This window comes from Pseudopipra pipra, chromosome 8 (genome assembly GCF_036250125.1).
Source record: "Pseudopipra pipra isolate bDixPip1 chromosome 8, bDixPip1.hap1, whole genome shotgun sequence".
Taxonomy (NCBI): Eukaryota; Metazoa; Chordata; class Aves; order Passeriformes; family Pipridae; genus Pseudopipra; species Pseudopipra pipra.
The window spans coordinates 504,042-517,914 of NC_087556.1; the positions used below are offsets into that span (position 1 = coordinate 504,042).

At 48.6% G+C, this 13,873-nt stretch overlaps 1 protein-coding gene across 5 annotated transcripts in view; it reads right to left on the reverse strand.

The window, feature by feature from the left end:
* Positions 1-992: 992 nt before the first annotated feature.
* Positions 993-13,873, reverse strand: part of P4HA1 (prolyl 4-hydroxylase subunit alpha 1) — a 29,921-nt gene continuing 17,040 nt past the window's right edge. For 2 of the 5 annotated variants that reach the window (XM_064662114.1, XM_064662113.1), the window contains 8 exons: positions 13,694-13,870; positions 9,876-9,946; positions 4,848-4,947; positions 3,957-4,010; positions 2,982-3,047; positions 2,507-2,575; positions 1,753-1,849; positions 993-1,281 (listed from right to left, as the gene is read on the reverse strand). In XM_064662114.1, the coding sequence (XP_064518184.1) occupies positions 1,211-1,281; positions 1,753-1,849; positions 2,507-2,575; positions 2,982-3,047; positions 3,957-4,010; positions 4,848-4,947; positions 9,876-9,946; positions 13,694-13,870 (705 nt within the window). In that variant the 3' untranslated portion in view covers positions 993-1,210. Of the gene's footprint in view, positions 1,282-1,752; positions 1,850-2,506; positions 2,576-2,981; positions 3,048-3,837; positions 3,892-3,956; positions 4,011-4,847; positions 4,948-9,875; positions 9,947-10,959; positions 11,031-13,693; positions 13,871-13,873 lie in introns of all 5 variants that reach the window. The other 3 variants (XM_064662116.1, XM_064662117.1, XM_064662115.1) reach the window with 3 other exon arrangements.

The window sequence follows — 13,873 nt, forward strand, 5'->3', positions numbered from 1 at the left end:
GGTATTTCTAGCACGTTAACAATTGCTTTTGTCTACATTTCGGCTCAATTTTCAAGACTTTATTGAGGCAGAAAACCCAATTAACCAAAAGTGGAATTTTTTCCTTGGCAAAGACTTCAGGCTTCACCCCTAATCAGTAAAACCATAATCATCCAGAAAATTGGACTGTTTATAGGTAGAGTCAGGTGCAGCTCCCTTTGATTTTTGCCCTCATGCTAGTGGAGTAGTTGGTTATTTTGCTATAAAAATCCTGCTGTGGAAGGGACAGGGTTCATGACAGTGAGCCTGCATCTAAAGAAGGGTCAGGACTATAAATAAATAGGGTGACAGTTTCTCAGGAAACCTTGAGAGCTGTGAGGAGGACGAGGGTGGAGAGCATTCTGTGAGGACTCTGTGTCACCTCAGCACCTGAAGTCTCTTCACCAGTTTGAAATTCCAGCCTCCTAAGGCACGACTATTTTGATTAATGAAGGTGGGAACATGCCCACCCCCTGCCCGAGGAGCAGATGGAAGAGCTGGCTGCTGGGACAGAACAAAAGCAGCATTTGTTCACGTGGACAAACATTCCAGAGGTGGGGAAAGGTGGGCTGTGGGTGTTGTCAGGCTGCTCTGACACAGGCACAACACTGGGGAAGCATCCTGGCCATGCCTGTGGAACTGCTGGCTCATGGTGTCAAGATCAGAAGCCAAACTCCCCACAGGGGCCAAGAAGGAAGACAATTTAAAACTGTGGGGCTTTTGTGCAAGTGGGATAACAGGTTAAAACGTGGTAATAACCTGTTTTCCAGAGAAACACAAAGGATGCCTGCAGTTCTCAACAGCAGTGGTCAGGCACTCTGGGAAAACAAGGAGCTGAATGTCTGGTAACTGAGGAATAGCAATGGGTTTAACTCAGAGTTCCTTAGAGGGGAGCCCTCCCATGACATCACCCCTGTTTTCCCACACTGCTCAGAGGGATGATGGTGACAGGAACACCACACACAACACCACAGTTAGTTGTGGCCCTCATCTGTATTTTGTCCTTTTTTTTTTCCCGGTAACACTCGTAAACCTCAATATTTTCTGTTCATAAAACCTCGGGAGGGTACTGGGAGGGAACTAAAAGCATGTTTGTCCTGTCCACAGCTGGGGGGGACTGAACCTGGAGTGGAGTGTTAGTCAGTTGTAAACTGTTGGAGATGTGCATTTTCCAGGGACTGAGGGCTCTGCATCATTCCAGCTCCGATAACGTGCACGGCCTTCGGAATTCCTGCCCCCGCTCGTGGAGCCATTTGTTGGATACTGCAAAGACACAAAGGGATGGGATCACTGCATGTGGGGAGCTCCTGCTGAAGGTAAATGTGCTGGCAGTTAAGCACAGCATTACCTTAGTTTCTTAAAGTGTTTTAGTTGTGGAATCACAGGGTCTGGGTCGGAAGGGATATTAAAATCATCTCCTTCCAACCCCCTGCTATGCACAAATGTGAAGTTGGTCTAATAAATACGAGAAGGAAAAAAACTTCCCTGCAAAACTACAGAAGACTCTTAAAAGAGATACAGTTGTACAGGTATTTTATACATATAATAAAATATGCTGCTATATAGAATACCTGTAATGTACAGAGATGAAGTAGATAAAGTAAATTAAATAGACTTCTTTATAAAGAACTGCATTTCTGGGTGCTATTTATCCCACCATGAAGTCCAGAGGAAAAAGAAAAGCAAGGCAAGGCCCCCCCCAGGCCCAGGCTGGGGTCCCAGGCAGGTACTCACCCCATTTATTCCCCACTAGTACCGGGCAGGCCGCGTGCCGGGTGCTGTAATCGCCTTCTCCGCTCGGGAACAGATTGTACCAGAACACAGCTGTCCCCTGGGAATGGCAGGGGACACCCTCAGCACTCTGCTCTGCACAACACACACTTAAACACCAACTCACTTAAGGTAAGTGCATTTGTATTTCAGATTCTTTTATGCTGGAGGCCCTTTTCCACAGTCTAACATTTGCTTCCTTAGGAATGAGTCTCCTTTGACTTATTTTGTGTCTGTGTAATACTTGGCTCTTAATTATTTTTGGAACCCCAGGACAGTGTTATTGAAGTTCTGACCAGTTTTAGAAAGCAAGATTATTTACTAAGAAGGAGCAGGAGGCCAGCCAAGGTAGACCTTATTTGAGACCCTGCTGAGGGAAAAACCTAACAGGAACATGACATTCCAAGGAGAATTCCCTACAGATGCCTCAAGACTAAAGCAACTTAAGAGATGTGAATGTTTTCAGGATGTGTTTTGAAGCACTGTAATGTTTTGCAGAGTCTGTGCATGAGAAGCAGCCAAGTTCCAAATGTAACACAGGGAATGTGGGGGCCCTTGGAATCACCAGCACTGCTCTGAACCGTGAGCACCTCTGTGCTGCCATGAACAGGGCTGGGATTTTCCTTCTTTTAAAGGTTCATTTAAAGCTTCTTTCATGCCTGTGCTGTACTTTGAGGAGGAGTAGAGAGGCAGTTCCACCGGAGAAATCCCTGCTCACCTTTCTGGGCCAGACGCTGGCTCCGACTTCAGGAAAGACCGTGGCTCCCCCTGCTGACACGTCACTCATCTGCACAGGTGGGAGACACAGGTGAGCTCACACAGCCTCGGGGGCTCATGGTTCAGTAAAACAGAGTCGGGTTATGGAAGAAGTTAATTTACACCTCCCTGAAAGAGGCTGAAACCCTCCCGCCGTGGTCCCAGTGGAACCCCAGCCTTGTCCCCTCCACTGCAGTTCACAGGCTGATAATACTGAGGGAGAGACAGAAATGAACAGCCAGGCAAGTCATTGTAGGGAGCAAAATCCTCCTTCCAGCACATGGAAGGACCACATGGTTTGGGGAGGAAGACAACAGGATCCCAGAGTTTGGGGCTGCTTGAGTGGGAAGTGACTGCAGCAAAAACCAGAATGAACAGAAAGGAGAATGAAATCCTTCAGTGGCACAGAATGGGGAGGGACACGAGGTGTGACTTACATAAAACAACCAAGTAGCAATTCTGTTGCCTGTTCCCAATTCCTTAAAAGCATCTGGCTCATCTTTCTGTGAACAAAAGGAAGCAGAGTCCATCAGCACTTCCTTTGTGCTGCTGAGAGGAGCCAATGACAGGGAGTGGCTGAGACTTTGGGCTTGGGCAGAAGAAATGATCAACCCTTTGCTTTGGAATCAGGTAAATACAAGTGGGGAAGGGAAGGGAAGGAAACAGGAAAGAAAATGAAAGGAGAAAGGAAAGGAAAAAGGAAAGGAGAAAGAAAAGGAAAGGAAATTTCAGGAAAGGGAAGGGAAAGGGAGAAGGAGCTGTCAGCAGCAACTCTAAGCCAGAAGGGGATGGTGCCTGCGAGGAGCACTAAAGACAGCACAGGGTCACCAACTACTGCTGAGCATCTCCATGGAATCAAAGGTTCTCACACAGCAATACTGCCACTGCTTGGGGCAGATCTGACAAAAGAAAAAAGGGAAAGAAGGAAAGAGGGAGGAAAAGAAGGAAGGAAAGAGGAAAAGAAGGAAAGAAAGAGAGAAAGAAAGAAGGGAGGAAAGAAAGAAAGAAGGAAGGAAGGAAAGAAAGAAGGGAGGAAAGAAAGAAGGAAGGAAAGACAGAAAGAGAGAAAGAAAGAGGGAAAGAAGGAGGCAAAGGGCCCCGTTCCTAAAGCAGTAGGAATGCCCTGAGGAGTGGTAACCCTGGCGATTGGCACAGCTGGTGATCCCCAGGGCTCCCTGCCCTGCCAGGGATTGGGCAGAGCTACAGAGTGTGCCAGCCAGTGCAGAAGAGGCCGGGCCGGGCCAGAGGCCGAGGCTGCCCCGGGTCACTGCTCTCCTCCCGCTCTGTACTTGCCCGTGCAAAGTCAAAGTGGGGCTCATACTGTCCTCCCACTCCATAATTTGCCACCTGCAAAAGAGAAACAACAACAGCCCTTGTGAAGAAGAAGGAGGTGAAGACAGAACAGGACTTACCCTTCCAAAATCAAAGTGAGGCTCATACTGGCCCCCTACTCCGTAGTTGGCTACCTACAGTGAGAGGAGAAGCACAAGCTCTAGTAAAGCAGTTTTATCCAGCAAGACTGTGACTGTCATCCACAGCTTCTCAATGGGGCAGTGGCAAACACCAAGCCCCAGGGAGTGACAAGCCTCTGTCACCTCCAGGAGCAGCAGCACATCCAAGACTGGCACTGCAAGATGCAGCTCCAGGGGAGAATCTGGTACTTCCCAGGGCAGAAAAGGATTTTTTCTCTGTGGCAGCTTTTCAGCCTCTGTTCTCTCCAAAACCTGTCACGGTGCTTTGACATGGTTCATGTATAAACTACTTCATGTCAATAAAGAGGATCCCCTCTCCTGCTTGCCAGCTGATTATAAAAAAAGAAACCTTGAACTTCAGCCAGATCCTGGGGCATTTTATCCCCAGGAGTCTTGACAGGGGCACGGCAGCTTCCAGCCCCCTGTCTGGGTGTCCTGCTTTCCAGGTACTCACACTTTGCTCACAGTCAGTAAAGCAGCTGCTCCTTCAAAGGCCTCAAGCAAATGTACCAAAGCACTTCTGAATTACCATTTACACCTACAGCCAGTGTTTCCCACATGCCAGGGACACCAGACACACTGTTGGCCTTCCTTAAGTACCAGTCAAGCTGAACTCCCATCCCAGCAGCAAAGTTTTTGGACCCTGCAGCAGTGAAGCTCAGGTTTGGTTGTTCCCCTCCAGCACCAAAAGCCATTTCCCCCTGAAGAGCTGCTCAACAAACACACCTTTGTTTCTTGCCCCCCTGTAAACAAAGGAGCTTTTGTGCCACCTGAGCCACCCAAAATGAAGTGCTGACTGACGCCCAGCACCAGCCCCATGCTCAGAATTACCTGCAGCTCCTCTGCTGTGGACACGTCCAGCCCGGTGAGGTCCTGTATCCTCGTGTTGATCCGGGACACCACGGGGCTCTCGTACCCCGACAGCCACGCACTGGGGGGACAACCAGGGAGATGTGACAGTAACAGGCAGTGCACAGCAGGACAGCAGACACTGACTTACACTTCCACATGACCTTCCTAGGACTTCTCAAGAAATATCTCTGTATTGCAGCAGCCCTGACTTCAGTGAGCGCATTCTTGAGAAAGAACACTCGGAGCACTGCTCTAAGGGAGCTCTGACTGCCCAGGGACAGAAGGAAACATTCCAAAGAGTGAAAATCTGCTCCTAGCTGTTTTCTAAACCAGGCACAAACAGTTTTGCTCTTACAGTGAATTCAGCCCCCACAAGTGATGCATTTGGAAGCAACATTTGGCAAAGGAACAGGTGAGAGCTGCTCTCCTTGTCTGTGTGGCTGGGACTCGGCTCCTCCCCACGGCACAGCACCGTGTGAGCTGCCCTGTCACACCACTCACCTGGGCAATCCCACTGCAAACCCTCCTGAAAACAATGCAGTCATGCATTCAGTTCTCTCCCATGTTCCCCACTGAACAATTTCTACCAGAACAACCTACTACAGATTTGCTATTAAACACCTGCTTCAGGCAAATGATTTTCAAGGGGAAAAAAAACAACCCTCAAATCAACCCTTTTTTTTTTTAAATATAAAGGTCAGCCTCACAGTTCCAAAGGCATCTTTCAAAATGTCCTGCTATATATTAGAACTTCTTGGCTAAAAATACTGCATTTTTCTCTTTATCACCTGCTCACCTGATGTCTGGTTTTCTTGCTGCTTTACTCGTCCCATGCCACCTTCATTTTACCTGTCCTCTGTTTACCTTGCAGCCCTTGCTAGTCATTAATATGGATGATAATGATGATTTGGGGCTCATTTTCCCCCTTTTGTGCAGGAAAATGGAGACAGGTGGTTGTACCTCTTTTTCCAGCAGCTGACTCAGCTTTAGGGCTCGTCAGTGGTTCCTGCTGGAGGGAAGTCCCTGTGCTCAGCTGGAAACTATCAGCAGCAGCAGCATCATAGTATTTTTTTATTGAAATGCACCTTCTCATGCATACTAAATTAAGTTTTTCTTCTGTAATTTGCATTTAAAAAAATATTATAATCCCCAAATCCCCTCTCCTGGGAGGAACAGTAGCATGACACAGGACACGAGGCACTGACACAGGTTACAGAATCTCTACGAGCATTTTTTTTAAATGCCAAATGAACCACAGATAAAAAGAAAGAAGATTTCTCAAGGCAGACATGCACAAACACAGCCACAGACCCATCCATTTCTGAGCACTGTTAGTACAAGGAGGGGTTACAGCACAACCTGCCTGGATTTCAGGTGGTGGAAGGATATGTAGGTGCATATGAAGCCAAATAAACCCCCCCTCCCAAAAAGCAGCCGTGCTCTGCAGCCACGGTGAACAGGGAATGCTCACAAGCAATCCTAACCCCACATTTAACACACACAGAAAAAGCCCCAACACACTCACCAGCTCCATCTGCTTCTGTCCAGTCTGGGCATAAGAGCTTATAGGGGAAAAAGGGAAAAAAACAGGCCAAAGGAAGACAAACCCCAAGCATTCCTGCTGTGTGGGTTATTTAGAGTAGCAGTGAATGCTTCCACAGGGAGAATACTGCAGCCTTTCAGGAAGGGAAATACTGCATGTATTTTAAAAATAAAATTAATTGCCTGAGGATACAAAGGAAGTCTATGAAAGGTGGAGGAACAGGGAACTGAAACCATAATCCAAGTGCCAGCCTGTCTGCTGAGCAGAGCTGGGGGAGGCCTGCAGTGCTGAGGAGTTACAGTGGGATTTAACCCTCTAAGTGTCACAAAACCTGCTTTGCCTGGTCACAGAATATTCCCATGTCCCACATTCCCTCCCCTGGCATCTCTGCCTCATTCCAGACCATTCCCTCGCACAAAGGAGGCTTTTTCCTGCCCTTGTCTATCAAAGAAGAGACAGACAGACTCCCCTCACCCGTGCTGTGGGAGATGCAGCATTAACAGCCTGAAAGGGTGCTCAGCAACCCTTTTTCTTCTAAGATTTGCACAGTTCAGGGTTCAGTGTAAGTCAGCACATGCACACAGCTCTGCCCTTCCACGTACATCTGGCAGATCAGCAACTTCATCTGACAGGTTCAGGGGCACTGTCACATTCATGACCAGCTGCCACCTCTGAGTCCACTGTGGGCAGAGAAATTCCTCACAAAAGAGGGACAAGCTGATTTCTGGGAAGCCATAGGCAGGGCAGATCAATATACAAGTGATTTACTTACAGGAGGAGTTGGTATTTCCTTAATAACTACCACCCCCAAGTCTCTGCCCACACAGGTTTGGTGTTTTCTGACCCACTTGGTTTTGTAAAAACACATCCCTGCACTAAGGCAATACACTATTAAAAAAAAAAAAAGATACTTTCATTGCCATGCTGAATTCCCACTGGGAGGGTTGCTTTGCTTCTTCCTCACACCCACATCTGGCTTTTAACAACTTATATTTGTTACAAACAGATAGGAATAATCACATTTTCTCACAGGATCCCAGAATGGTTTGGGTTGGAAGGGACCTTACAGCTCATCCCATCCCACCCCTGCCCTGGGCAGGGACACCTCCCACTAGCCCAGGTTGCTCCAAGCCCCATCCAACCTGGCCTTGGACAGGGATGGGGCAGCCACAAAAAATGTCTTATAATTCTGCATGAGGTACCTTAAAGGTTTTTAACAGCACAATTTTTATATAGAGAAATCACTCTGGACTAAGCGACATACTACAGGGAAAAAAACCAGCCAGCTCTCCACAGCACACACATGCCCCAAAACCTCAGCTCTGGTCACTGTAGGAGCAGACATTACATTTCAACACTGCTCCTGTGAGTCACTGGCCACGAAATACCAGCATTTCTGTTTAAAAGCCTTCTCAAATGCACTTAATATGTAAAAACAAGTACCAGCAGAGACGCACCAGGGAGCGACTGAAAGCCCAGACTGGTATTTCTGCAGTGGAAACTTTACCACTACGTGCTACAGGCTCTGGCTGCCTGCTGGGAGGAGAGGGAGAGGGGGAAAAAAGGCAGTTTTTTATCTTTGCAAGCAGTGTGTGAGTGGGTGGGTTTATTCTGGTGGTGCTGGCGAGGTGCCCCCGTTGACAGAGCCTGCCACGTCCCACCAGGGGAACAGTGGTGCTCTCAGAGACAGGAATGCTGTAATTTGGGAGGGCATTTGCTAGGAAGGAATGTTTGAAGGGGGAAAGCAGTCATCTAGTAAAAAAAATAAAGCATTTTTTTTGGTTTTCAGGAGCAATGATTCATCTGGAATCCAAACCAGCTCAAGCAGCTCCAACAGAAAGATGTTCCCAGCAGGAATAACACAGACCCTCCAAATCAGGCTGCCCTGGGCTCTGGAGGAGAATTCTACCTCCTACTCTGGATTTAGGTCTCAAATTCTCTTGGAATGTCCATACACATCCTGGAAATCTGCACAGGGAGGAATGCAAAGGGAAAGCAGGACAAGGGCAGTCCCCCTCCACCCTCAAGAAATGGTCTTCCCTAAATTCTTGGATGTTTCTTCTCAATTCTAATTCCGGGGTCCAGCAAGAGACTGGATTTAAGAACTTAGCAAAGTCTGACTGGAGAGTTCCTTAGGTGTGTTGGTAGGAAGTCCCACAGTGCCACCGTTTTGAGCACCAAACCTTAAGTAAGGTCCCATTCCCCAGGAGCTGGCCAGGAGGCTCTATCCCAGGTTTTCCATTGGCTTTTCATGCTGGGTGGTGCTTTGTACTGTTCAACTGTGGCAGCTGCAATACCTCAGGGCATAACACTTCTACTGATGAAAAATCACAACTCTAAATCAAAACTTCTTTTACTGAGGCTCATCTATTCAAATAGGGGGCAATTATGCATCCCAATTTCCATCAGTGATCTCCTTCTGCAACTCCCAATATTAGCACAGAAACCATGAGGAGGTGAGGGAGGTTCCTCAGCAATGCCCCAGAGCTGGCTGGCACAGAGGACAAATCCCAGGACTGAATAAATGCTGCCTTTAAAATATGCAGTGACAAACAACCAAGGCAGATGAGACATGGACAAGACTTGAATATTGAAAGCAAAAAAATAAAATTTAAATGCAACACATGTCCAACAGGAAGACAAATGTTCCTAAAGTCAAGTCCCTCCGGAAGGGGAGCCTGTGGGGGGCAGTTTTAAGGAGCAAACAGACCATTTCCAAAGGATTCCCACTACCTGTGTGTGCCCATGAGCACCTAGACCCACATGCTCGAGGTGCAAGGCAATTTTCAAAGGATAAAAATTAACGTTTCCAACTTTTAACAGCGGTGGCCTTAGGATCTGACCTCAGCTCCAATGGTTTTCCCAGTTTTTCTAAGACTTATAATCACTCCTGAATCAATCACCTTCCTATGATCCACTACTTGGAAGCAATTTTACCTTTTTAAAGACATTCATAGCTCAATAAAAGCCCTCAAGCTACAGACCATTCTAATTTCAGAGCAGCTGAGAGAACACTGGGTTTCTAGTAAAGCAGCAACTGCACTCCATCATTTCAACAGGGAAATCCTTTACAACCACCACCTAGCTTTAATTTGCAGCATTCCCAGGAATCCCAGCAGCTCCTGGTTTCAAGCAGGCGTGGCTATCTGAAGTTTAGGAGCAGAGGTGAGCCGGGCAGGTCCCAGTTGCAGCGCTCACGTTTAGTACGTTAGTTGGAGCAGACAAGCCATGCTCAGCCAAAGGCACTTCCACCTTGGGATACCACCATTTCCAACCAAGCCCTACTCCAGCAGGCCACGTGCTTTGTGTTACATGCCAGCTCAGCTCACTTAGGCCACTTTCTAAAGACAGGCTTAGGAACAGAGGTGACGCCAAATCCTTGCCCCGCACGCTCAGCGCTGAAGCAGCACAGCCCCAGGACAGCCTTCCTCGGCCAGGGAATCCCTTGGGAGACGCTCCCTTACCTCTTCGAGACTCTGTAATGTGCTGTGGTCAGTTTGCCAGTCTCGGGGTCATGCACAGTAGCCCGGCTCAGCTACAAAAAGAGAAAGGACAAGGCTTACCCACCTCGCAGGCTGCGCTCTGCCAACCCCAGGGCTTCCAGAGGGTTCTGATTGCTCCGGATGCAAAGCTCACAAATTAGCAAGGTTGGGAGGGCAACAGAAGCTGCAGCTGCTGTGTTCAAATTGCACCAAATTGGTTGGAAAAATTTGGTTAGATTGTCCTTTCACTTTTTTTCCTCCCTTTCTAAATTTTTTTTTTTTTTTTTTTTTGGTTTTAACTAAGACTTTCTGCGAGTAATTTCTGATGCTGAGTTTCCCAGACAATTCCTCTCCACCCAGAAGTTTAAGTAAGTCCTTCCTGATGGTGTGCGTGGCCAATCTTTTAATTAACACAACTAAAACCAGGGGAGGGCAAGCAGGGGCAGGTGGTTTTTCAGATCCAGCCAATTTTGGAAAAGGCTGGCTAAATTCAATACTTGCAGTACTTAGTAGACAAGCTGAAAAGAACCAGGAGCCCGGTGAAAATGAGCCAGATTTGTGTCAGGCAGGAGGTAAAGGAGCCCAGCAGGGAGTATGGGATTATCCTGGACAAGGAAATGCTCTGTGTGTGTGTACACAACAAGGACTCAAAGCATCTCTTACACCTGTAAAGGCACTACACATTTTCCAAGGAAGGGGAGGACAACTCTTGGTTGGTGAGAAGAGCAAGGGGAAAGGAATATATAAACTAAAACCAAACTCCAGGTTTTACTGAAGGCTTTGTAGCATCACATGTTTTTCACACTGACTGCAGAGACCTGACCGTTGGCAAACACACACCGAGAAGGCGCCCGAAAAAGAAAGAGAACAAATCAAAACACGCCCCCAGAACTTCCAGCTGAAGGAAGAGACTGAGAAACTCAGCAGGAACAGCCTGTCACAGATCTGCAGGGAACAGCAGGGTGGACTCCACGGTTGTCCTTTAGCCCAGCTCTTGTCTCCCCATAAAGAGCAGGACGTACACACTCATTCCAGGCCCAAGACCTCTGGCACGGAGCTCTCTTACCTTTTGCTAATTCTGTAATGTGCCGTCTCCAAGGCTCCCGTTATGGGGTTTGAAATGGTGGCTCGCCTCAGCTGTGAAGCGAACCATCAGAATAGTTGCATTACAAGCACAATCTGCATCCCAGCAATCCGACCCTCAGAAGCCTGGGGGGATAACGCCCGGAGCCGCCGCGCCACCGCCCCGGCACTGCCACTGCCCCGGCACTGCCCGAGCACGGGAACCGGGGGCAGCCGCCACGCTCACTAGAAACAGGGGGGGCCTGTTTGGGGTTGGGTTTTTTTAGTGTTAGAGAAGATCAGGTTTTCCAGAAGTCCTGTTTCCACGCCTGCAGCAAGGAGAACAGCTGCTGAATAGAGCAAACTAGAGGCTTTCGTTCCCTTTGCGTTGCAGCAGCTGCTGGAGCAGCACAGTGCTGTGGCAGGTGAACACCTGGTGCTTTGTTACTCTGTCCAGCACAGTGCTGTGGCAGGTGAACACCTGGTGCTTTGTTACTCTGTCCAGCACAGTGCTGTGGCAGGTGAACACCTGGTGCTTTGTTACTCTGTCCAGCACAGTGCTGTGGCAGGTGAACACCTGGTGCTTTGTTACTCTGTCCAGCACAGTGCTGTGGCAGGTGAACACCTGGTGCTTTGTTACTCTGTCCAGCACAGTGCTGTGGCAGGTGAACACCTGGTGCTTTGTTACTCTGTCCAGCACAGTGCTGTGGCAGGTGAATACCTGGTGCTTTGTTACTCTGTCCAGCACAGTGCTGTGGCAGGTGAACACCTGGTGCTTTGGTACTCTGTCCAGCACAGTGCTGTGGCAGGTGAACACCTGGTGCTTTGGTACTCTGTCCAGCACAGAGCACAAGGAGTTTCACAGGTAAAGTGGATCCAGGCAGCACCATCATTCTGAACAAGCCAAAGATGAATAAACCCTCCTTTTTGGGTTCTTCCTATACCAAAAGCAGCACTGAACTCTTCTGTGCTCACATAAACTACTGCTTCATCCATGGTTGTACTGTACTCCTGAGATACACAGAGTGAAACTCTTGGCTCAAGGCCTTCCTTTCCTTCTCTTGTGCTCCATTTACTTTGTGCCATCCCGTGTGTGTTAATATTCCAGTTCAGGACCTTACATGCACCCTTTAGCTTGGTTCATGTTCTATCAGACTCTCCATCTCCATAACTGGGGAGGTTGAGGTGCAGAGCCCAAATTCTGGAAGAGGCACAAGGCAACACCAAGTCCCAACTAACCAGAAGTATTTCTCTACTGTTAAACTAAGCAAATCAATACTTACTAACAAGAAAAGGCACTGGGAGCTCCTAATATGCTGCCTCTCCTCTCATCCCAAGCAGACACATAAAAACTAAGGTACAAACCACAATTCCAGCGAGACTCCCACAGCTGAATAATGAGCTGAATAATGCCAGCACAGATCAGACAGTGCTGTCATCCCAGAGGATGGCAACATCCCAAGCATTGGGAATGAGATGACCTTTCAGTCTCCAGAAACACAATCCTTCTGGCTGCTGAGCCGTGCAAGGCCTGGGCCGTAGGGAACACGTGGAACGACAGCCACATACAGATGCTCCTGCATTAATGACATTAATGTGGATCTCTGTCTTTGCCATGAGCCAAATGTCTGACAGGAAAACAACGACCTCAGCAAGTCCAGAACTTACAGTGACCACATGCACAGGTTTTCTGCTCCCTAAGGAAGTGATCTGATCACATTCCACAGACACAGTGCCAGTGCTTTTGCAGCACTGAAGGGGCTCAACCACCTACAGCCCAACACGCAGGGCTCTGAGTCTCAGCCCTGCAGCAAAGCTGCCTGCCAGGAGAGCAGGAGATGCCTCACAGTGAAGTGAAAAAGCTTGTACTTCCTGCTTACAGTTCAGACTGTCCTCTCAGGAATCACAGAACAGAATCACTGAGGCTGGAAAAGGCCTCCAAGGTCATCGAGTCCAACCTGTGCCCGATCCCCACCTTGTCCCCCAGCCCAGAGCACTCAGTGCCATGGCCAGTTGTTCCTTGATTATTGTCTGCACTCAGAAACAGGCATCTTTGCATCCAGTGTCTGGAACAGGGTTCAAGAGCCACCACAGTCAGTAAGAAGGCAAATATCACCAATTAAGCCCTGCCCTCTTAAAGGTCTTTCATCTGCAGGCAACTTCCAAGCCTGGGAGACAGCAGCCAGTTTTATACCAAAATGGAGACTACAACCATTCTTTCCTGTCTGCACAATGAGGTGGCATTCCAGGAGCAGAGGAAAGGCTGCCTCTCCCTAGACAGCACTGTTCTCCAGACTTTAAAGGAAAAAGCAAAAGCCAGACACCCCACCAAATACCAGGAATACTCCAAGGCACCCTAGTTGCAGCATGTTTGTTTTCTGCTGGAGAACATCAGTGTGTGCAGAAATCGTGCCTGCTGGAAGAGCCTGGCAGCCCTGCCCTGCTGTCAGCTGGCCCTGCCCATCACACAGCATTCCCAGCTTTCCCCACCACCTCCTGCAGAGAGCATCACACCAAGAGCTGCAGGGTGAGGAAAGCGAGGTGTGAGGGCACTGCCTGCCACAGGACACATCACACCCACTCACACAGGAAGCACACGGGGAATTTGGGATTCCAAAGGCAAAGGAGCCTGAGGCATTTACCCCCATGGATTTTCAGATTCCAAAGGCAAAGGAGCATAAGGCATTTACCCCCATGGATTTTCAGATTCCAAAGGCAAAGGAGCATAAGGCATTTACCCTCGGCTTGGCCAGTTCCTTCACGGTCTCGATCTCCTCGTCGGAGATGATGTCCAGGAAGCGAACGATCCGGGGCTTGTCCCACTCATCCTCCTGCTTGACGGGGCCCAGGATGTACCTGGGGTTCCTGTTCCCGTCGTAGTAGCGGCAGAAGAGTCTCTTCTGTCTCCGAGGAGTCTG